General features: G+C 40.6%; 1 protein-coding gene across 4 annotated transcripts; it reads left to right on the forward strand.

Annotated features, from left to right (window-relative positions):
* Window positions 1–1345: 1345 nt before the first annotated feature.
* ciz1b (cdkn1a interacting zinc finger protein 1b) lies at window positions 1346–23711 on the forward strand. Of its 4 annotated transcripts, none has more exons than XM_084180436.1 (16): window positions 1351–1444; window positions 1726–1829; window positions 13563–13669; window positions 13812–13966; window positions 14161–14272; window positions 14623–14704; window positions 14952–15040; window positions 15442–15524; window positions 15655–15858; window positions 18934–19064; window positions 19224–19320; window positions 19443–19556; window positions 19896–20012; window positions 20087–20165; window positions 20305–20426; window positions 21107–23711. In XM_084180436.1, exons 2-16 carry the CDS (start codon window positions 1792–1794, stop codon window positions 21863–21865), a joined length of 2289 nt encoding a protein of 762 aa, XP_084036562.1. In that variant the 5' UTR covers window positions 1351–1444; window positions 1726–1791; the 3' UTR covers window positions 21866–23711. The 4 variants fall into 4 exon arrangements, with proteins under 4 accessions (XP_084036561.1, XP_084036562.1, XP_084036560.1 ...); XM_084180434.1 differs by having other exon boundaries at window positions 1370–1444; window positions 1729–1829; XM_084180435.1 differs by having other exon boundaries at window positions 1346–1829.
* The last annotated feature ends 1851 nt before the right edge of the window (window positions 23712–25562 follow it).

Raw genomic sequence — 25562 nt, forward strand, 5'->3', positions numbered from 1 at the left:
ACCCGCCCGGCTAACCTAGTGTGTAAAACAATGGGTTATCTACGTGTGAGTGTACACCCATGGGCAGAACTACCTTTCCCTCCTCCAGGACCTAGGTAGGGTGGAGTACATCAGGAGGACAGGCTGGAACACAAACAAAGATAAATTAACACAACCAATACCCAAACAACAAGTGTCCTCGCCTCCCCTTCTTCGAGCACACATGGCAAACAGGTATACTCTCGTCAATCAGCTACAGCTGCCAGGACTCCGGACAGAAGCCACGCCCACCATCGTCAGCCGCAACTCAGCACACCTGTAATGCCCAGAACACACAAACACACTACAAAGGGAAATGGGGAGAAAGAAAAATACATCACACGTAACAGTGTTATTGACTGTACGTTGTTGTTTTTATTGCACTGCTTTGCTTTATCTTGGCCAGGTCGCAGTTGTAAATGAGAACTTGTTCTCAACTGGCTTACCTGGTTAAATAAAGGTGAAATAAAAATAAAAAATTAAAAAATCTGCTGAGGCAGTGAAGAAAGTAGAGGAAGATGGGTCAAGAGGGGGAAATAGATATGTACCAGTACAGAGGGATAGGCCAAGAAGTGATATGTTCCAGTAAGATTGGATTTTTAGCGTTTATAGCAATGGTTATTAATTGTACTGCAGGGATGGAACATAAGTCGAAGAAAATTGAGGTTGTGGTGGCAGCTGCAGAGAGGTATTTGGGTGTGTGAGACTTGACATCAGAAGAGTTACAGGGAGTGTTAAGTGGTGATGTCCCATCATTTCAGGAATGAATATATTTAAATAGTGGAGTAGGGTGGTGTTAATTATTAATAATATGTTTTAATTTGTGAGTGTAGTGTTAGATGGTAGGGTATTTTCTTTCTCTCCCGAGTGGCGCAGTGGTCTAAGGCACTGCATCGCAGTGCTAGCTGTGCCACTAGAGATCCTGGTTCGTATCCAGGCTCTGTCGTAGCCGGCCGCGACCGGGAGACCCATGGGGCGGCGCACAATTGGCCCAGCGTTGTCCAGGGTAGGGGAGGGAATGGCCGGCAGGGATGTAGCTCAGTTGGTAGAGCATGGCGTTTGCAACGCCAGGGTTGTGGGTTCGATTTGCACGGGGGGCCAGTATAATAAATAAATATGTATGCACTCACTAACTGTAAGTCGCTCTGGATAAGAGCGTCAGCTAAATGACTAAAATGTAAATGTAAATTGTATTTTTCAAGCAAAATATAAGGGAGTTGTACTCCAGTCTAGTAGGTGGCGGTAATACAACAAATTGGACGCCAACCTCCGTTAAACCTCATCGAAGAAGAAGAATTCCGTGACCCGGACGTACCTTTTTAGTGTTGAACTGGAGCCAGTGTACCTAGCCAGCTGACAAGTTTTGAAAGTGAAAACTGTATCTACTGTCTTTGAAACCACCTAAATAGATGTGCAACTGAAGCAGGTATTGTAAATGCACAGCTTGCTACAGGGCATTTCTTGTTAATTTCATATTTTCAGCTAGCTAACGTAGCTATGCTGGCTAGAATAACGCTGATTCCTATCTGTCTAACGTTAGTTATCTAGAGAAACTAAATTAGCATGTCAGCTGTACCGTTAATTAGACAAGCACATATGTAGCTAGTCACATTTGCTGTTACTACTTGTGAATAGTTAGCTACATCGTAAAGGTTAGTAGCTATCTATCTAACGTTAGCTAGCAATATGTTCGGCCATCAACAACAGCAGCAACGTATTTGGCAGCTTCAACAACATCTCCAACAACGTCAGCAGCTGCAAACAACCCAATTCATGCCATCCCAACTTCCACACCAGTACCAAATGAACCGGTAAGACATTTCTGCATGGGTGCTCTCTATCAAATCCCACTGAACCTAGCTAGGCTGGACACATGACATTTTTAACGCTTTTTTTCTGATAAAAATTAGTTCATTACATCCGCCATGGATCCCAGTTTCATGATATCACTATGTCCCAGCTGCTTGCCGCAATTTTGAAGTAATCTCGATAAAACATACCTTATTTCAGGGCATTTTTCACACTGCCAGCTCCTATTAGTTCTATTGAGCGCCAACTCGCCTTCCGAACGTTCTATTCACAGCCCGTTGTTCTGCGACACAATGTCAGCTTCGCTGTTAGCAATGCAATATACCCGCTTAAACCTTGAAGGCTTACCTCAGGTAACTTAATATTAACCCTTTGGACCCCAATAGAAATCTAGAATGTTGTTGTAGATTACTGATAATTTTCAAGATAAAGCTAATTTTCTTACACATTTCAATCAGACATTAACAAAAGTATGTGGACACCTGCTCGTCAACATCTCATACCCCCCCAGGTTGTAAAAGTAGGTCAGACCTATTTAGAATAATGAACGTGTTAATGTTTAACAATCAATAAAGTTATTGCAAAACATTTATTTAAATGCCTTTTTAGTGGCTTGCGAAAGTATTCACCCCCCTTGGCATTTTTCCTATTTTGTTGCCTTACACCCTGGAATTAAAATTGATTTTTTTAGGGGGTTTGTATCATTTGATTTACACAACATGCCTACCACTTTGAAGATATGTTTTTATTGTTAAACAAACAAGAAATAAGACACAAAAAACAGAACTTGAGCGTGCATAACTATTCACTATGAAACAGGTTTCCCTCAATAATTTCCCTTTATTTAGCACCATCCATCATTCCTTCAATTCTGACCAGTTTCCCAGTCCCTGCCGATGGAAAAACATCCCCACAGCATGATGCTGCCACCACCATGCTTCACTGTGTTCTCGGGGTGATGAGGTGTTGGGTTTGTGCCAGACATAGCGTTTTCCTTGATGGGCAAAAAGCTCAATTTTAGTCTCATCTGACCAGAGTACCTTCTTCCATATGTTTGGGGAATCTCCCACATGCCTTTTGGTGAACACCAAACGTGTTTGCTAATTTTTTTCTTTAAGCAATGGCTTTTTTTTTGGCCACTCTTCCGTAAAGCCCAGCTCTGTGGAGTGTACGGCTTAAAGTGGTCCTATGGACAGATACTCCAATATCCCCTGTGGGGCTTTGCAGCTCCTTGAGGGTTATCTTTGGTCTCTTTGTTGCCTCTCTGATGAATACCCTCCTTGCCTGGTCCGTGAGTTTTGGTGGGCAGCCCTCTCTTGGCAGGTTTGTTGTAGGTTTGTTGTGGTGCCATATTCTTTCTATTTTTAATAATGGATTTAATGGTGCTCCGTGGGATGTTCAAAGTTTCTGATATTGTTTTATAACCCAAACCTGATCTGTCCCTGACCTGTTTGGAGAGCTCCTTGGTCTTCATGGTGCCGCTTAGTGGTGTTGCAGACTCTGGGGCCTTTCAGAACAGGTGTATATATATACTGAGATCATGTGACACTTATATTGCACACAGGTTGACTTTATTTAACTAATTATATGACTTCTGAAGGTAATTGGTTGCACCAGATCTTATTTAGGGGCTTCATAGCAAAGGGGGTGAATACCCTTCGGGAGACAGAGAGACAGAGAGACAGAGAGCGAAGGCGCAGGTGCCAAGACCAGAGTAGGCGCGTAAACAAGATGGCGTATTGAATAGAAATCGGTACAAAACACCTCAAGATAAAAACATAATATTCAAAATCAGTAAGTTAGACTAAATATTAGCATTTCATATATTCGCAGTTAATATAATTCAATCTGGATAATAACAGAAATAAGATCATAAGGCTAGAGAAATATATCGACAAATATTACTACAACAAGCAACACCCAAACATGACTGAAGACAAGCGTGGAGAGCCGATCCCCAAAAGAAAACGCGACTCATCGACTGATACAGATGATATATGCTTTTCACCACTAGGTATGGTAAGTGTGGAAAGCGACCTGTTGAAGTCGATAAATGACAAATTGGGCATACTAGAACTGGTCAGTAAAGACGTAAAAGAGTTGAAAGCGAGTCTTCAAATGAGTGACGAAAAAGCTTTGGTAATGGAGAAAGAAACCAAAGAAATAAAAGTGACAGTCTCTAAAATGGAAACGGACGTTAGGGAATTAAAAAAGGAGAACAATCTTCTGAGAGAAGCCTTACTAGACATCCAAACTAGATCGATGAGGGAAAATCTAGTACTTACGGGTATTCAGGAAAAGGAGGGAGAAATAACAGAGAATATTATGAAGGACTTCCTGCATACAGCGCTGCAAATCCCACTCGAGGCTGTCGATAAAATCCAACTCGAACGTGTACATCGTTTCGGAAAAAGAGGACAGAAATATGAGCGCCCAATCGTTGCCAAATTTGCTTTTTTTAAGGACAAAGCTATGGTGAAAAGCCTGGGAAGGAGACTTGCTGGCACGAAAATAGGCATGAATGATCAGTTCCCGAAGGAGATTGTAGAAAGGCGCAAAGTTCTGTATCCAATCTTCAAGGAAAACAGATTAAAAGGGAAACGTGTTGCACTAGTGGTGGATAAATTATATATTGACAACCAAATGTTCAGAGACACAAAGACTACTCCATGGCTATTCTAAAAGTTGTAATGGAGGAGTCAAATATTGGAGCACCTGATACTAGCAATGATAGGGATTGTAATATTAAATAATATTTATAGTAAGTATAGTATTTTATAAATGGATAAAACGATATAACAAGCAGAATAATACATCTTTATATACAAATAATTAGAACATGGATTTTTTGGCGGGAGGTTGTTGTTTTGGCGGATGGTTGTTGTGGTTGGTCCTGTGTTCTCTCTGGCGTCCTTTCCCCCTTGCAGCAGATGTGGATGCGGGTGCGTTTGCACGCTCGGCCCATTTCTTCCGCAGTCAGCCATGTGGTGTGCATTTTTGTGTTTGAAAAGGTACGGCGTTAAGTGAGTGAGAGGGGAAATGGTTGCATATCCCAGAGCCGACCGGGGGTCTATGAACAGGGGTAGTGAGAGAGAGAGCTTTCAATTTTGTGTAGATGAGGGATATACATTTTTAAATATAGTAAACATCTAATCTAATTATTCATTGTCCTATCATGATGGAAAGATCCCTAACCCTATAACCTGGACACCCACCTGAGCGACCCATACACCAAAGAGAAGTTCCCATCTATTTTATGGACCTGCTGTGAATATGCAGCCTAAATAGAGAAATAAATGCGGTCAGAGACCTACTTGAGCAGCACCGCCCCCTCAAGATTCTGAGCCTGCCTGGCAGGGTTGGTCCTACAAAGCCAGAGCCCCCTGATGGGAGAGCATAATATACAAGGAAATTCTCAAAGCTGCTAATGAGAACCTTGACGACCTTTTACCTAGCCGGTGGGGATTCCGGTGGGGTACGCCCACCCAGGTAGTGGCAGTGCTGGCAACACTGGCTGCAGTAACCCATGGGGAGGGGGTCACACTCGGACAATCAGAGAGGGGGTTTATCATTGTGGCCCAGGTGGCACAAAATAATCAAAGGTCTGACCGCATGGAGATGCTTGGGAAAATGGTTACAACAGGGGATCAGAGTGTTTGTGTCTCAGGTGAAGAGGGTGGATCTGATCTCCATCACCTAGGACTTGACATAGATTAAGTAGATTAATCAAATCTCACATTGTTGTCAATTTCTGCTCAATTTGCATGCTTTCTCAATCAGCTTTAACTGTATGTGCACTCGTAGATCAAGTTATTTCTCGGGTTGGGCTCTGGGATATAACAGCCGTTGAGTATTGGATTTTATGGTGGATTGTGGAGGAGGGGGGTTGAGTGTGTTGGAGTATGTGAGTATGTGCGTGTGTGCTGGTCTGGCATCTGTTGTGGGGGGGGTCGGGATGTTGGGGGGGGGGGTATGGGATGGACCGCGGGAATTATTTGCTAGGATAATAATTGCTTGTCAATGAATTAAATGTAATATAATGGCAATCCTGGTTATATGTTAGAATCCTATGCGTGAACTGCCGACATTATTACGCATATTAATTGATAATGATGGAAAATAGGATATGCATAATAAAATAAATAAATAATAGTTATATAGATATATATATATATATAGAGGTGAAAGCATTGGAAATGCTTTTGGCGGTTAACCTGCTTCTGTTTTGTGGGTGGCACTGTGTGCTGTTTTCGATGGATGGGTCCTGGCCTCTCAGGGCCTTAGGGATACGGAGGGACGTGGGGGGGATGCTGATCACTGGGATGACGGCTCAACTTGGGATGGGGAGGGGCTTTAGCGGGGGAATTAGTGGAGAACAATTGAAGGGTTACTCCGTAGCAATGCAAATATCACGGTACAGCTATATGGACACTCAATCATTACGCTATTTTTTATTGGTAAATTTACAAACATATATAATGATAAATAGACTTGAAACTTGTATCTCATTATGGTGTATGGTGAAATAAGTATAGCCAGTTATAATTGTAATGGCTTAGCTGATAATAACAAAAGAATAACAATATTTACATGGCTCAAAGAGAAGGAATATAATATCTATTGTATACAGGAAACTCATTCAACAATTCGAGATGAAGTAGCGTGGAAAAAAGAATGGGGGGGGGGAAATATACTTCTCCCATGGGCAAAGAAATTCAAAAGGGGTGATGATATTAATTAATAGTAATTTCGATCCGAATGTGCAAATTGTCCAAATAGATACGCAAGGTAGATGGATTATTTTAAATATGGTATTGGACAATAAACAGATATGGCTCATTAACCTTTACGGACCAAATAATGATGATCCACAATTCTTTGACAATATATATAATAAATTATCAAGCCTGCAAGCAACTCAAGACAATATTATTATGGTGGGGGATTATAATACTGTTTTAAATAGCTCAATGGACCGAAAAGGAAATCACACCACAAACAATCACCCACATGCTCTTAAGGAAATTGTGAATGTCATGGATACATTAGAACTAGTAGATATATGGAGGCTTAAATATGCTGATCTAGTGAGATATACATGGCGGAGACTGAATCAAGCTAGTCGTCTTGACTTCTTTCTTATCTCATTCTCGTTGGCACCAAAAGTAAAAAAAGTGTTGATAGGGGACAGAATGCGGTCGGACCATCATATAATAGGCATATACATTACTCTGACTGAATTTCCACGTGGGCGAGGATATTGGAAATTTAATCAAAGCCTATTAGATGATAATTTATTTATAATTAGAACAAAGGAATTTATAACTGACTTTTTCCAACATAACTTAGGTACAGCGAATCCCCTTATTGTATGGGACACCTTTAAATGTGCCTTTAGAGGCCATGCAATTCAGTACTCATCTCGAAAACAAAAGCAATTTAGGTCAAAAGAGTTTATACTAAGAAAGGAAATAGAAAGTCTAACAGAACAGATAGATGGCAATAAAAACTGTAACATAGAGGCTCAGAATAAATTAGAGGAAAAACAAAAAGAAATGGAAAAACTTATTCAAGAAAGATCAAGTGTAATATATTATAAAAATAAAGCAAACTGGATGGAATATGGGGAAAAATGCACAAAATTCTTTTTTAATCTTCAACATAGGAATGCTACCAAAAAGAACTTAATGAAACTGGTTACAATTGACGGAGTCACCCATAATTCACCTAATGATATTTTGAAGGAAGAAACAAAGTATTTTAAGCATATGTTTTCTTTTCAGTCGCCTCCATCTCCTCTAACTGAAGCTAATTGTAGAGATTTTTTTCCTATTGATAATGTCAAATTAACAGCCACACAGAAAGACTCATGTGAAGGTGAAATTACAGAGGAGGAACTTCTGGATGCAATTAAAGACTTTAAGTCCGGGAAAACTCCAGGGTTGGATGGCATACCAATCGAGGTATACCAAACCTTTTTTGAAATACTAAGAGGACCGTTATTAGCATGTTTTAACCACTCCTATGTAAATGGTAGATTATCTGACACTCAAGAAGAAGGTCTGATCTCATTATTACTGAAACAGGATACAAGTGGAAAATATAAAGATCCAGTCCATTTACAAAATTGGAGGCCCCTTACACTTCAGTGTTGTGATGCAAAAATCCTAGCAAAATGTATAGCGCATAGAATTAAAAAGGTATTGTCGGATATTATTCATTCTAATCAGACAGGTTTTTTACATGGAAGATACATTGGAGACAATATAAGGCAAGTATTGGAAACAATAGAACACTATGGAAAATATGGGAAACCAGGCCTGCTATTCATAGCAGACTTCGAAAAGGCATTTGATAAAGTTCGACTGGAATTCATATATAAATGCCTGGAGCATTTCAATTTTGGAGAATCTCTTATAAAATGGGTCAAAATCATGTATAGTAACCCTAGGTGTAAAATAGTAAATAATGGCTATTTCTCAGAAAGTTTCAAACTGTCAAGAGGAGTGAAACAAGGTTGTCCACTATCGGCATATCTATTTATTGTGGCCATCGAGATGTTAGCTATTAAAATCAGATCCAATAATAATATCAGAGGATTAGAAATACAGGGCTTAAAAACAAAGGTGTCATTGTACGCAGATGATTCATGTTTTCTTTTAGATCCACAACTAGAATCCCTCCACAGCCTCATAGAGGATCTAGATACATTTTCTAACCTCTCTGGATTAAAACCAAATTATGACAAATGTACTATATTACGTATTGGATCACTAAAAAATACAATTTTTACATTACCATGTAGTTTACCAATAAAATGGTCTGATGGTGATGTGGATATACTCGGAATACATATCCCAAAGGAAATAAATGATCTCACTTCAATAAATTTTAATAGAAAGTTAGCAAAAATAGATAAGATCTTACTACCATGGAAAGGAAAATACCTGTCAATTTGTGGAAAAATCACCCTGATTAACTCTTTAGTATTATCCCAGTTTACCTATTTGCTTATGGTCTTGCCTACGCCTAGCAAACAGTTTTTTAAAATATATGAGAAAAAAATATTCAATTTTATTTGGAACGGCAAGCCAGACAAAATTAAAAGAGCATATTTATATAATGAATATGAATTCGGAGGACAGAAATTATTAAATATTAAAGCATTAGACCTATCACTAAAATCTTCAGTCATCCAAAAGTTATACTTAAATCCGAACTGGTTCTCAAGCAAATTAGTAAGATTGTCTCACCCACTGTTCAAGAAAGGCCTTTTTCCCTTTATTCAGATTACAACCTCTCACTTTCAGTTATTTGAAAAGGAAATAATCTCCCAAATGTCACTATTTCTAAAACAAGCCATAGAAAGTTGGTTACAATTTCAATTTAATCCTCCAGAAACGACAGAACAAATAATGCAACAAATATTGTGGTTAAATTCAAATATACTAATTGACAAAAAACCTATATTTATTGACAGAATGTTTAAAAAAGGTATAATCTTCGTAAATGATATCATCGGTAGGACTGGTGGAGTTATGTCGCACATGCAGCTAATAAAAACATATGGAAATGTCTGCTCTACCCAAAATTACAACCAAATAATTGCAGCCATACCGCAAAAGTGGAAGAGGAAAGTTGAAGGGGGAGAAAGTAAGGAACTTGTCTGTCGGCCTTGCATTAAAGAACATAATTGGTTAAGGAAAACTGTGATAAATAAAAAAGTATATCAGTTTCACTTAAGGACCAAAGGATTGACAGCAGTCCCATATAGATTGCAAAATAGTTGGGAAGAGATCTTTGACGTACCGATCCCATGGCATAGTGTTTATGAACTGACACGCAAAACGACACCGGATTCAAAAATTAGAATCTTTCAATTTAAATTATTATATAAAATTCTTGCTACCAATAGAATGTTATTTATATGGGGGATACAATCTTCCCAGCTCTGCAGATTTTGCTGTGAAGAGATAGAATCATTAGATCATTTGTTTTGGTTCTGTCCATTTGTAGCTTGTTTTTGGACACAGGTCCAGGAATGGCTAAAGGATTGCAATATTTACCTGGAACTAACCTTGCAGATAGCATTACTGGGTGATCTGAAAAGTCATAGTCAATCAATCAATAATATAATAATACTTTTAGCAAAAATGTTTATTTTTAATTCACAATCTGTAGAAGCAATGAGAATAGAAAGGTTCAGAACTTTTGTAAAACATCACAGTATGGTTGAAATATATATGGCAAATAGAAATCCTATATGGATGGTGTTAAGAGATAGATGGGAGGTATTGAATAGAGTTGAAGGATGGGACTAATAACAAATAACAACAAATAATAACAAAGATAGCTAATAATGTAAGCATACTGTGTCCATAATAAGTATATAGGTTGTATGTTGGGAGCTTTTGGGAAGGAGCACAGTTAGAAAGATATGGCATTTAGAGGCAAACCGGATGGACATCATGAAGATGATCGGAGAGGTTGAGAGTAGAAGAAGTTCAGGAGAAAAAAAATAAATAGATGTGTATATGTATATGTATGTATATATGTGTATATATATATATATATATATATATATATGTATATGTGTGTGTGTGTGTATATATATATATATATATATATAGATATAGATATAGATATAGATATATATATATATATATATATATATATATAGTATATATATATATATATATATAGATATATATATAGATATAGATATAGATATAGATATAGATATAGAATTATTGTAAAATTAACTCTGTCCATAAGGTGTAGATAGTGAGTATGGACCGGAAGTAGAGGCCTGGGCGTTGTTGTTCACTAATTTACTCCAAGTAGGGAAAGGATGGTGGGGTTGAAAAGTAATAAAGGGGAATATATATATATATATATATATATATACAGTGGGGAAAAAAAGTATTTAGTCAGCCACCAATTGTGCAAGTTCTCCCACTTAAAAAGATGAGAGAGGCCTGTAATTTTCATCATAGGTACACGTCAACTATGACAGACAAAATGAGGAAAAAAAATCCAGAAAATCACATTGTAGGATTTTTAATGAATTTATTTGCAAATTATGGTGGAAAATAAGTATTTGGTCAATAACAAAAGTTTCTCAATACTTTGTTATATACCCTTTGTTGGCAATAACACAGGTCAAACGTTTTCTGTAAGTCTTCACAAGGTTTTCACACACTGTTGCTGGTATTTTGGCCCATTCCTCCATGCAGATCTCCTCTAGAGCAGTGATGTTTTGGGGCTGTCGCTGGGCAACACAGACTTTCAACTCCCTCCAAAGATTTTCTATGGGGTTGAGATCAGGAGACTGGCTAGGCCACTCCAGGACCTTGAAATGCTTCTTACGAAGCCACTCCTTCATTGCCCGGGCGGTGTGTTTGGGATCATTGTCATGCTGAAAGACCCAGCCACGTTTCATCTTCAATGCCCTTGCTGATGGAAGGAGGTTTTCACTCAAAATCTCACGATACATGGCTCCATTCATTCGTTCCTTTACACGGATCAGTCGTCCTGGTCCCTTTGCAGAAAAACAGCCCCAAAGCATGATGTTTCCACCCCCATACTTCACAGTAGGTATGGTGTTCTTTGGATGCAACTCAGCATTCTTTGTCCTCCAAACACGACGAGTTGAGTTTTTACAAAAAAGTTCTATTTTGGTTTCATCTGACCATATGACATTCTCCCAATCCTCTTCTGGATCATCCAAATGCACTCTAGCAAACTTCAGACAGGCCTGGACATGTACTGGCTCAAGCAGGCGGACACGTCTTGCACTGCAGGATTTGAGTCCCTGGCGGCGTAGTGTGTTACTGATGGTAGGCTTTGTTACTTTGGTCCCAGCTCTCTGCAGGTCATTCACTAGGTCCCCCCGTGTGGTTCTGGGATTTTTGCTCACCGTTCTTGTGATCATTTTGACCCTACGGGGTGAGATCTTGCGTGGAGCCCCAGATCGAGGGAGATTATCAGTGGTCTTGTATGTCTTCCATTTCCTAATAATTGCTCCCACAGTTGATTTCTTCAAACCAAGCTGCTTACCTATTACAGATTCAGTCTTCCCAGCCTGGTGCAGGTCTACAATTTTGTTTCTGGTGTCCTTTGTCAGCTCTTTGGTCTTGGCCATAGTGAAGTTTGGAGTGTGACTGTTTGAGGTTGTGGACAGGTGTCTTTTATACTGATAACAAGTTCAAACAGATGCCATTAATACAGGTAACGAGTGGAGGACAGAGGAGCCTCTTAAAGAAGAAGTTACAGGTCTGTGAGAGCCAGAAATCTTGCTTGTTTGTAGGTGACCAAATACTTATTTTCCACCATAATTTGCAAATAAATTCATAAAAAATCCTACAATGTGATTTTCTGGATTTTTTTTTCTCAATTTGTCTTTCATAGTTGACGTGTACCTATGATGAAAATTACAGGCCTCTCTCATCTTTTTAAGTGGGAGAACTTGCACAAATAGTGGCTGACTAAATACTTTTTTTCCCCACTGTATATATATATAAAAAAAAATATGGGGGATTGGAAGTGATGCAGACAATTACATTGATAGAAGATACAATCTATCTGCAATATTAAGCTGATCCTTCCCCCCCCAAAAAAAAAAAAAATAAAAAAAAAAAATAAAGGGGGTGAATACATATGCACGCACCACTTTTCCGTTATTTATTTTTTAGACTTTTTTTAAAAAGTAATTTTTTTCATTCCACCTCACCAATTTCGACTATTTTGTGTATGTCCATTTAATCCAAATAAAAATCAATTTAAATTACATGTTGTAATGCAACAAAATAGGATAAACGCGAAGGGGGATGAATACTTTTGCAAGGCACTGTAATTGTTTTGATTATTTCTAGCAAATCAACACTACCTGTCCGGTGCCTAACAATTTGCTCGTGAAAGATCCTTCATGGTTAATCAGAGAGGAGTGGAAATGGTTGTCAACCTTTAAATAGGCTAACGGCGAATGTCTGATATAAAACCTACTTTACCTCGGTGTGTTGCCTTAATAGCTGTGACGCTTGCGGTACGGCTTTGGAAGCGTAAGGACCTTATCTTTCATATCAGCGAGAAATACGGTTAAACGTTTTTTTAACGGTTAAATTGATACACACCTTTTTATAGGGTTAGAGTACCCACACAGCCATATTTCCATGTTACAGCGCTTGTTTACGGAAAACAGACGGAAGACAGAGTGGACTACCTGTGCTAATTAGCTATCTGCGTCTCCGCACACCTGTATCTAAACAGAAGACGGACGCCACAAACATGTTGTCACTGAAAAATACTGTCGGCTGCAACTGTGTTAAAACGGTGTACAGTAAGTGTGTATTTTGCGTTTGTGAAATTATTTTGATGTGATTTGAAAGTAGAGGGATTTATGCTTCTAGAACTTTACCGCAATTGACAATCACGTTTAGATGGAGTATATGGCTGTTTTGGCTTCCAGAGCCAATTCGCCCTTTTAAACAGGACATGTAAGGTCCTTGGACTAAGGAGTAACATTAGGCTCCTTTAGTCCAATATTGGGCTATGACTGATGGTGACTCACTGTTGTTACTAGCAAATCGTGTGACCAGTTATCAATACTCAACTCTGCCTCAGTATAAGAAAATGGCGTTGAGCATTCCTCAGCTACACTAAACCTAGTAAGTAATAAAGTCAGAAGCACCTTATCCACATTTTTCTTTTTCTTTTCTCATTTTGATGTATATCAGACCACCTTCTCCTAGCATGATCAACCTCTGCCCAGTTCCCCGGGCCCCACTCCTTGCCACCAACCCCATGCTGCAAGGGGCACTGCTCATGCAACAACCGATGCGAGGTAAGTCTCGGTCTTCTCTTCTCTCACAGGAAGGTGGTTGATGTATTAGTAGCATATAGAAGCATCATAATGCTGTGGAGATGTTATAGGGATATGAAATTATCCTCCAAGTACATACAATGTCTTCCTCCTCTATCTGTAGGTAACATGCGAGGCTTGGCCATGGGTAGTGGCCTACCCTTTACTTCATTTTTGGCTGAGGGGGCAAGGCAATCTCTCCTTGGACCAGCTCCTATCCCCCAAGTGGGATTGTCCTCATCAGGACCCTATCATTCCCATGCACACATTTTAAACAAGGTTAATCTCTTCTTCTACCATTCTGACTCTGAGACCCTTTCTGGGCAGGACTGCTACAGTATAGGGTACATCTACAGTACCATTCTCTTCTTTACTTAAATGAACATGGAGCAACTGCACATCCTAAAATGAATTGTCAGTGTGAACTATTGAATAATGATTTAATGATGTGTGTTGTGTTTGTGTCCAAACAGGACATTTGTGTTAGGAAGAGGGAAAATGAACGGACTGGAAGTGCTGGTGGCCAGCTGAGCTCCAGCAGTGCAGAGGGGCCCGGGGAGAGGGGTGATAGGACTACCAATACAGGTGAGTCCCATGGTCTTATCTCACCTATACACCTGACTCTGGTGTGGGTTTCCAGAAATCCTCTTAGCTAACCTGGCACCTTATTTCTGTTGACACCCCAGCCACACAGCCACGAGAAAGTAACAATAAAAATCCATGTTTGACGGTCTATCTTCTGTGTGTGAACAAAGAAAATGCTGGTCTGGGTCGTCAAAATAAATAAAGTACCGCATTAGCTACTGTTATCTTCACAACTAAATTGAATACAGAAGTACTTGTGTCATGAAGAAAGATAGCACTTGATTTAAAGTGTCTTGATATGCCCGTTTCAATTTGTGCTGATCTGGGTATGTGTTATCCTTGTTTTACAGAGATGGAGGATACGGAATCAGATGGACAATTATTTGCAAAGCAACAGGAGGAGCCTGAGATGAAGAAGCCGAAGATGAATGGGTAAGTATCTAACTGGAGTTGTTCAGTAGGGCTTACCGCAGAACAATGTTTTGCAATGGAAAACAAAAGTCTGTATTATTGGACATGTTCAAGTTCAGACCTCCATGTTTTCACTCTGTTGTCTACCTACTAAACACAACCCAGTTATTCTGCCCACCACCACAGCTATGTTGAATTTAAATCTGTTTTTGTTATTTATTTTATTTATTATTAATATTTTTATTTTCTGGACCGATCTTATTCACAGGTCAGAAGAGCCTGTGAATATAACAATTGGACAAGAGCCAGTCCCGAAGTCTGATAATAGAATGCCAACAGATGTATCGAAGCCTGTAGGTCTGTGTTTTGAGGATTTCGTGGCACTCTTGATTCTGCCACATTGCTGTTGTAATGAAATAGGAATCAAATCAATGGTATAGATATTTGCAGCTGACATACCAGGAGACATGAAATAGGTCACCAGGGGTGTATTCATTAGTGCACACTGTAGCCAAACTCTTTGCAACGGAAAACATTTCGCAATGAAAACGAGCGTTTGTCATTGGACAAGTTCAGCATAGTCCCTTTGCATTTCGGCTGTTTGCTTCCGTTTGATTTCTAGTGAATACAGCGCTGCTTACAGCTAAGCCATTGCCCTTATACATTTTTTATTTTATTTTATCTATCCCGCAGGTCCAGCTTTTGTTTTAATTCATCCATTGTGGTTTTAGCGCAGAATATATTTTGCTTTTCGATAGATATCTCTGCTGTCGAGTACAGAGGAGGAAGCACTTCCATTCAAGTGGCGGAGGAATGTTGCGAAGAAAGTATAACAGCAGAAGTACGTGGGCACTAAAGGAATTTAAGGATTTAATTGAATTTCCTAATCCTGATGTTGTTAATTTAAAAAAAATTCCATCTGCGAGTGTTGTCTGTGCTGACTAGATGCTGGCCTGTGTGTTGGGCTGCAGCATGTTCTGGGGGTAGGCACGTCCCTGAAAGTCACCATCCAGCAGAGCAGCGAGAGCCGGGCGTTCAGCACAGGCCTAGAGGAGTTGGCTGCAGCCACGGGGACCCCCTGTGGTGTAGGGGGACAGGGTGAGGACAGTGACAGGGGAGCTGCGTCTGACAGCCACTACTGCTACATCTGCAGCCTCCCCTACCACAACCAGCAGGTGAGGACAAAGCCACACGCTTCAAGCTAGCACAAGTACTATAAAACCGTACAGCTGCTTGGGGAATGGACTGTCAATATCATGCTTGTTGGTTCCTTTGAACCTAGGCAAGCAGAATGTTAGGCTATTTCTCACTTTGAGAAGTGATGCACCTGTGTACATCCAACTATAGAATTGAAATAATACTAGTTTTTTGCAGCGTCACACAATATAATATTGTATATATATACACACACACACACACACACTACCAGTCAAAAGTTTGGACACATCTACTCATTCCAGGGTTTTTCTTTATTTTTACTATTTTCTACATTTGTAGAATAATAGTGAAGACATTAAAACTATGAAATAACACATATGGAATCATGTAGTAACCAAAAAGTGTTAAATAAATCAAAATATATTTTATATTTGAGATTCTTCAAATAGCCACACTTTGTCTTGATGAAAGCTTTGCACACTCTTGGCATTCTCTCAACCAGCTTCATGATGTAGTCACCTGGAATGCATTTCAATTAACAGGTGTGCCTTCTTAAAAGTTAATTTGTGGAATTTCTTTAATGCGTTTGAGCCAATCAGTTGTGTTTTGACAAGGTAGAGGGGGTAAACAGAAGATAGCCTTCTTTGGTAAATAAGCAAAGAACAGCTCAAATAAGCAAAGAGAAGCGACAGTCCATCATTACTTTAAGACATGAAGGTCAGTCAATATGGAACGTTTTCAAGAACTTTGAAAGTTTCTTCAAGTGCAGTTGCAAATACCATCAAGCGCTATGATGAAACTGGCTCTCATGAGGACCACCACAGGAATGGAAGACCCAGAGTTACCTCTGCTGCAGAGGATAAGTTCATTGGTGTTACCAGCCTCAGAAATTGCAGCCCAAATAAATGCTTCACAGAGTTCAAGTCACAGACACATCTCAATATACACTGTTCAGAGGGGACTGTGTGAATCAGGCCTTTATGGTCGAATTGCTGCAAAGAAAACACCAATAAAGGACACCGATAAGAAGAAGAGACCTGCTTGGGCCAAGAAACACCTCACAAACACATGGACATTAGACCGGTGGAAATGTGTCCTTTGGTCTGGAGTCCAAATTGGAGATTTTTGGTTCCAACCGCTGTGTCTTTGTGAGATGCGGTGTGGGTGAATGGATGATCTCCGCATGTGTATTTCCCACTGTAAAGCATGGAGGAGGTGTTATGGTGTGGGGGTGCTTTGCTGGTGGCACTGTCTGTAATATATTTAGAATTCAAGGCACACTTAACCAGCAAGGCTACCATAGCATTCTACAGCGATATGCCTTCCCATCTGGTTTGGGCTTAGTGGGACTATCATTTGTTTTTCAACAGGACAATGACCCAAAACACACCTCCAGGCTGTGTAAGGGCTATTTTACCAAGACGGAGAGTGATGGAGTGCTGCATCAGATGACCTGGCCTCCACAATCCCAAGACCTCAACCCAATTTGAGATGGTTTGGGATGAGTCGGACCGCAGAGTGAAGGAAAAGCAGCCAACAAGTGCTCAGCATATGTGGGAACTCCTTCAAGACTGTTGAAAAAGCATTCCAGGTGAAGCTGGTTGAGAGAATGCCAAGAGTGTGCAAAGCTGTCATCAAGGGAAAGTGTGGCTATTTGAAGAATCTCAAATATAACATATATTTTGATTTGTTTAACACTTTCTTGGTTACTACATGATTCCATGTGTTATTTCATAGTTTTGATGTCTTTACTATTATTCTACAATGTAAAAAATATAGAAAAACCCTTGAATGAGTAGGTTTGTCTTAACTTTTGACTGGTAGTGTGCATTCGGAAAGTATTCAGACCCCTTCCCTTTTTCCACATTTTGTTATGTTAGAGCCTTATTCTAAAATGGATTAAATAAAAACATTTCCTCATCAATCTACACACAATACCCCATAAAGCGAAAACAGGTTTTTAGAAATGTTTGCAAATTCATTTTTGATTTAGTTTTAGTCTTAATACCTTTTAGTCTTAGTCACATTTTAGTAATTTCATCCTTCGTTAGTTTTAGTTATCATTCGACTAAAACTCTGGACAATTATAGCCAAGTTTTAGTCACAGCCATTTTAGTCACATAAGTCAGTGCATTTTTTAAATTTTAAATACTGAATATTCAGGCTACCTCTAACTTCCATCATGTGCACATTCAGATATCCTTGTCCAACTAGGTCTACTATCCCCTCGTATAGCTTAGCAGGTAACATTGATATTGTAACAGATTGTAACCAAAGCCAGCCATAATTAACCCTATAGGCTATAAAGCATTGGCTACAGGTTAAACAATTTACAGCTCTGATTTTTCTCCCCATCATGACCATCAAGGGGGTGCATAAGTGGTTTCCTCGAAAACTGGAGAATTTGAGCTTTACAAAAATGCTAGAAGTATTACTATACTCCTAATATTCAACAAATCCTTATAGGAAAGAAGCGACCGCAACTCGCATTTGCAGACAGCGGCGCAAGAGTGGCAACAGCGATTTAATGAATGAAAATAGAGCTTCAGATGTGATCAAATCAAAAATAGCCTACATGAAAGTGAGAGTAAACATTGTTTCTAGTAAAGGTTAGTTATAAGTCAAGTGTCCAGTCTTTGCGTCAGTTAAAGAAATTGACGAGTGACTGAAGTGACCGCCTGGGAGCTGTGTGGGAGAGCCGGGCATATCAGCTCAATCAGACCGCTCAACTAAAAGATGTCAATTCTGCCAATGAGAGGAGAGCATTTAAATATTCTGCATGCATGCTTAGGATTGGACAAAACAGATGAAAAGGAGCACCATGTCTCACGTGGAATTCTCGTCTCTTTCACATTTTCGTTGACTAAAATTGACTAGTTTTTTTTTCCAGGGTGTCTCGTTATAGTTATAGTTTTAGTCAGGACAAAGGTCGTTGATTAGTATTTTTCGTCGTAGTTATTGTTGACAAAATGAATACTGTATGTAAGTGTAGATGATGTTAAACATGACCAGGTTGATAGATGTTCTTGCTGTCAAATGAATGGTCTTTCCACCCATCAAATTAATTTACTCTGTCTGCCTCTCGCTTGCAGAATTTCCAGAGCCATATGAACGGAGTGGAACATCAACAATGTATGATGGAGATTCAGCAAGTGAGCAATGCCTGTCTGGTCAATCTATTACCGCTGGTGGGCAACTCCCTACAGGGCACACACAAAGCCGGGTAAGGGGCAACCTCTATTACCATATTACTTACTACGCTTCTCTATCATCACAATACTCTGTCAGTGGTGGTGGGACTGAGACATGGGGGCTGGCAGTAGCCAGGCACCCTGGAAAACGCAACAGGGCGGATTTCAAATTCTGTTTGGCTACATTCCAGGGGCAAAAAAACAGGAGGGGTGCGGCGCTGGTGTGCAACCTGCCAAACACACTTTACCGGCGACCTCATCGAGCACCGGAGGACCAAGGAGCACAAGGTAAAAGTGACATCAGAGAGAAGCGCTAAGGTTGGGGAGAGTAAAAAGGCCAAATGGGCTTTGTGGAGAACGGAAGCGGGTAGAGCCATAACATAAACCTTTTCCTCCCTCTGGTTTCTCAGCTGTCAAAGCAGTCCTCACGTCCCTTCTGCACCGTCTGCAAACGCCACTTCAGGACACCACGGAAGTTTGTGGAGCACATGAAGTCCCGAGAACACAAGCGGCAGGTGGCAGAGGTGTGCATGTGAATGAACAGTAGTGCATAATAATGTGTGTTTATGGAATGGCACATATTGTAAAATTTCTAATTTGTCATCCATGGACCTTTCATTTTTGGTTTGGGGCATTTGTCCTTGTTTATGACTTGACTAGTCTCGCTTGGCTACTTACCACTTCAGGGGCAAATCCTAACTGCCACTTTAGTCAAATTTTCAATGCATTACTAAGTGAAAATTAGACAGAAGGTGGGATTTGCCCCTTAAGTGACCAATGCACCGTTCATGAAGCACAATGTCCAGCAGAGGGCACTGTTTAGCTCAGTGTTGATTCCCCCCATGTCCTCCTTTTGAGCCCAGCTCCGGGAGGAGGGAGAGCCAGAGGTCCTTGAGGAACTCATCACTGTGGATGCAGTGGGATGTTTCGAGGGAGAAGATGACTTTGAGGAGGAGACCCAAGAGGATGAGGATAGCAGGGTATTATTTGACTAAATTTCCCAAGCAACATTCCTGCCATGCGTCATGTTTAATTTCTCACTCTGTTTTTGCAGGGAGCGCAGCCTGGTCAAAGAGCGGTCCCGCTAGAGCAAGCGGGGGACTACGAAGCGTTTGATTCCGAAACACAATACGGTGATTATGCTGTTGCTATGATGACGCACCCAGTCACTTAGAAAGGATTGATAAAAACGAAACTGGAGGATAGAAAGTGAGAAGTAGCATGGTTATTTATTTCCCACCTCATTTATATCTCTCCATTTATTTTCTCCAGGCTCAAGCTTTGTTGTACCAGTGGCTGGTTTTCTCTGCAGACTGTGCCATAAGTTCTTCTATTTCGAGTCCACGGCCAGGCACATTCACTGCAAGTCCCTCATGCACTTCCAGAACTTACAGGTATGCGCCATAGACCCAATCGCATTCATACTTCAATCAATCAAATTGTATTTATAAAGCCCTTTTTACATCAGCAGATGTCACAAAGTGCTATACAGAAACCCAGCCTAAAACCCCAAACAGCAAGCAATGCAGATGTAGAAGCACGGTGGCTAGGAAAAACTCCCTAGAAAGGCAGAAACCTAGGAAGAAACCTAGAGAGGGGTGGCCAGTCCCCTTCTGGCTGTGCCGGGTGGCGCAGTGGTCTAAGGCACTGCATTGCAGTGCTAGCTGTGCCACTAGAGATCCTGGTTTGAATCCAGGCTCTGTCGTAGCCGGCCGCGACCGGGAGACCCATGGGGTGGCGCACAATTGGCCCAGCATCGTCCAGGGTAGGGGAGGGAATGGCCGGCAGGGATGTAGCTCAGTTGGTAGAGCATGGCGTTTGCAACGCCAGGGTTGTGGGTTCGTTTCCCACGGGGGCCAGTATGAAAAAATGATGTATGCACTCACTATAACTGTGTCGCTCTGGATAAGAGCGTCTGCTAAAATGACTAAAAATGAGATTATAACAGTACATGGCCATTAAGGCCAGATACTTAGTGTCTTGTTGTCAAACTGCAGCAATTACACATACCTCCTCCACAAAGTGCTTGCTCTCTTTTCATTCCTCACATCTGCCTCTTATGTCTCTGTATTAGAAGTACAAAGCCTTGAAGAATCAAAAGAGCTCCGCTGCGGAGGACACCGCGAAGACAAGGACATGCAGCCGAACAGTGGGGGACTCCCCTGACCTGAGAGACAGTAGAGATAACAAGGAGGTTATCCAAGTGGAAAATGACTGCAACATGGCTAGGGACAACACACATCCCTGTGGTACCTCCTCTACCACGATCGAGATGCATCCTGTTGTCTCTACTCAGGACGAGGCAGAGCAGGACAATATCTCCACTGCCACTCCGCAGGTCTCAGAACAGCTGGACTCAGACTCCGTATTGCCAAATACCGCAGTCGCTGTCTATAGGCCGTGCGGCTGTGCCACCCAGCCTCCTTCTGGCTCAAGCTCTGGATTGGAGAACATGGTGAAGCCGCCTCCATGCCAAAGGTCCCAACCGAGCCTCCAGGAGTATGGGCATGATGTGACTGGAGAAAAAAGCTCCTGCAGAGGTGGATGTGCTCTTGCTTTGCCTGCAGGGCAGCAGAACACAAACATGAGCATGCCTCAAACTGCAAGCGAGCCACCACGAGGCAGCCTCTTGGAAAGAGAGCATCTGCAGCAGGAGAGCGCCACACTGTTGATGCCACATATACTCAAACTGGACGAGGACAGAGAACTAGTCAACAGAGAGGAATTGGAACTAGAGGAGTCAGCTGGGATGGGGCCAGGAAAATTAAGGAGCACGTCGAAAAGAATGGTGTCCAAAACTAAATCTACAAGGACAACTCACACAAAAACCTGAGAGAGGAGGGTCGTGTGCACAACCCAGGAATGTAGCACAAACTAAGCCTCACAAGTCGTTAATGATGATTGATGGGATATCTACACCATGGGTGTGTGAGTGATTGAAAGAGTCACCCAAGATAAGATTTCACAGACATCCTGTTTGGTTACAGTAAAGTAGGCCTAGTTTAGTTTGAATGGAATCACCAGTTTGTGTTAATAAAATAGTACGTGATACCATTCACAGTATTGCAAGGGATCTCCAATCACAGTGAGTGAGGTCATATTATGTTAATGTTGTTTTCTTTAAAGAAAGTGCCTTTGGATCATGAGCTCAATCAAGTCTACCTAATATATTGTCTATTTCCTCCCTTTTGAGCTCTGAACTAATCACAGTCACACCATGCAATCCCATTCAGGTCAAAACAATTTGCTTTTGATCATTACAGGGTCAATCTGTCTACAATATTTACAGCTGTTCAATGGTTATTTCAATTGATGATTTACACCCATTCATTCTTGAAGAATGTAATTTATAAATGCCTTATGAGCTTAGTACAACTATCGTAACACAAAATATATATGGTGGTTGTTTTACTCCATGGTTTGTACTTTATAAACAATTAGCTTCCAAATAAGTTTAAACTGTAATTTTGATCTAGTCCTTCCTTGCATCCATAGCTCCATCTATGAATTTGAGTGCTTATATTTGGCTGGAAAAGGTATCAAGGATTGTGCCTTGAATGCATTGTTTGTAAAAAAATAAATAAAGGTTAGGTTTCTGAATATCTTTTTCCATATCTTAAAAAAAAAAAAGTTAATCATATACAGTGGCGGCCAAATATATTGAAAAATATACCTTGCACACCTTGCACTTTTCTTAAATAATTCCCTACTTCTAAAATAAGTTGAAATTGAAAAAATAAATTGGTATCCACATGTTGTTATAGGATTGTTAAACATTGCAGAACCAATTTCTTTGTGAGGAAATCTAAGTTTACAATTTTAATTAAGAAAAAAAAAACATGGCATGGACCGCACAGCATTATCCAATCTCACCCATGTTTGATTGTAGGGAGGTTGTTATTTTCTTGCAATGTTTCAGTTAGTCGTTGGTAAACATAGGAAGACCCAACTGCTGAATGAGCACCATTTGAACCCAACCTAAAAAAGCCTAAATCCTGGGGAAATGTTCTGTGGACAAATTAAACAAAATTACAGCGCTTTGACAATACAGATCAGCACTATGTTTATTGATGACCAAATGAAGCATTCTAATAAAATAACACCCTACAATCAAACATGGGGAGGTTTGATAATGCTGTGCCATTGCTTTGCTGCCTCTGGTACTGGGGGCCTTGAACTTAAGTTTCCCCCCCAAAAAATGTGTTCTGTAATGTTGACAATCCGATGACATCGTGTGGAGACCAAACCATTTTTTCAATTTCAACTTATTTTAGAAGAAATAGGGAATTATTTAAGAAAAGTGCAAGGGTGCCAATATATTTGGCCACCACAGTATCATGTCTTTACTTTTTCTGCATTGCCTCTGTTTCAAACTGAAATGGAAGTAATTTATAATGATATTCAAATGCATTGTTTTCTATAGGCCACTGTTTCAGTAATTTGGATTATCTTCTAGATCTTCTGGATTATCTTCTAGTTTCAGGAAACTAGGCATATGTCGTGCATCACTACTTCACACTTAAATGTAAACTTTTATTTTTTATCAAAATGTTATTTTTTTTGCAGAAATGCCTTCTGGAACATGTGAACTTTAATGTGCCTTAATAACAAAAAAGTGTAATTAAATTGTTGCCAGCAGCACAGTTGCAGTCACTAACGCTCTGGATAACATAAAAACAGCCTAACCAGCTCTGCATTTATCTGGAAGTAGCTAGCCAACGTTAGCCAGTTACAGTGAGGGGAAAAAAGTATTTGATCCCCTGCTGATTTTGTACGTTTGCCCACTGACAAAGAAATGATCAGTCTATAATTTTAATGGTAGGTTTATTTGAACAGTGAGAGAGAATGACAACAACAAAATCCAGAAAAACGCATGTCAAAAATGTTATAAATTGATTTGCATTTTTAATGAGAGAAATAAGTATTTGACCCCCTCTCAATCAGAAAGATTTCTGACTCCCAGGTCTCTTTTATACAGGTAACGAGCTGAGATTAGGAGCACACTCTTAAAGGGAGTGCTCCTAATCTCAGTTTGTTAACTGTATAAAAGACACCTGTCCAAAGAAGCAATCAATCAATCAGATTCCAAACTCTCCACCATGGCCAAGACCAAAGAGCTCTCCAAGGATGTCAGGGACAAAATTGTAGGCCTACACAAGGCTGGAATGGGCTACAAGACCATCGCCAAGTAGCTTGGTGAGAAGGTGACAATATTTGGTGCGATTATTCGCAAATGGAAGAAACACAAAATAACTTTCAATCTCCCTCTGCCTGGGGCTCCATGCAAGATCTCACCTCGTGGAATTGCAATGATCATGAGAATGGTGAGGAATCAGCCCAGAACTACACGGGAGGATCTTGTCAATGATCTCAAGGCAGCTGGGACCATAGTCACCAAGAAAACAATTGGTAACACACTACGCCGTGAAGGACTGAAATCCTACAGCACCCGCAAGGTCCCCCTGCTCAAGAAAGCACATATACAGGGCCGTCTGAAGTTTGCCAATGAACATCTGAATGATTCAGAGGAGAACTGGGTGAAAGTGTTGTGGTCAGATGAGACCAAAATCGAGCTCTTTGGCATCAACTCAATTCGCCGTGTTTGGAGGAGGAGGAATGCTGCCTATGACCCCAAGAACACCATCCCCACCGTCAAACATGGAGGTGGAAACATTATGCTTTGGGGGTGTTTTCCTGCTAAGGGGACAGGACAACTTCACCGCATCAAAGGGACAATGGACGGGGCCATGTACCGTCAAATCTTGGGTGAGAACCTCCTTCCCTCAGCCAGGGCATTGAAAATGGGTCGTGGATGGGGATTCCAGCATGACAATGACCCAAAACACACGGCCAAGGCAACAAAGAAGTGGCTCAAGAAGAAGCACATTAAGGTCCTGGAGTGGCCTAGCCAGTCTCCAGACCTTAATCCCATAGAAAATCTGTGGAGGGAGCTGCAGGTTCGAGTTGCCAAACGTCAGCCTCAAAACCTTAATGACTTGGAGAAGATCTGCAAAGACAAGTGGGACAAAATCCCTCCTGAGATGTGTGCAAACCTGGTGGCCAACTACAAGAAACGTCTGACCTCTGTGATTGCCAACAAGGGTTTTGCCACCAAGTACTAAGTCATGTTTTGCAGAGGGGTGAAATACATTTTTCCCTCATTAAAATACAAATCAATTTATAACATTTTTGACGTGTTTTTCTGGATTTTTTTGTTGTTATTCTGTCTCTCACTGTTCAAATAAACCTACCATTAAAATGATAGACTGATCATGTCTTTGTCAGTGGGCAAACGTACAAAATCAGCAGGGGATCAAATACTTTTTTCCCTCACTGTAGCTTGGTGCTGCTGTTCGGTCAGAACGCTCAGATCAACCCTACTCGGCCAGAGCGTCCAGTGAAAGCTCCGAGAGCGAAACGCTCTGAATTTACCAACGGACAATCTGACAACGCCCTGAGTTTACGAATGCCCCGAGCACTCACTGGCACTCCAGATTAAATTTACGAACACACCCGTAGTATTAACCAGC

The sequence above is a fragment of the Coregonus lavaretus genome, assembly GCF_964263955.1.
Source record: "Coregonus lavaretus genome assembly, chromosome: 17".
In the NCBI taxonomy this organism is placed as follows: domain Eukaryota; kingdom Metazoa; phylum Chordata; class Actinopteri; order Salmoniformes; family Salmonidae; genus Coregonus; species Coregonus lavaretus.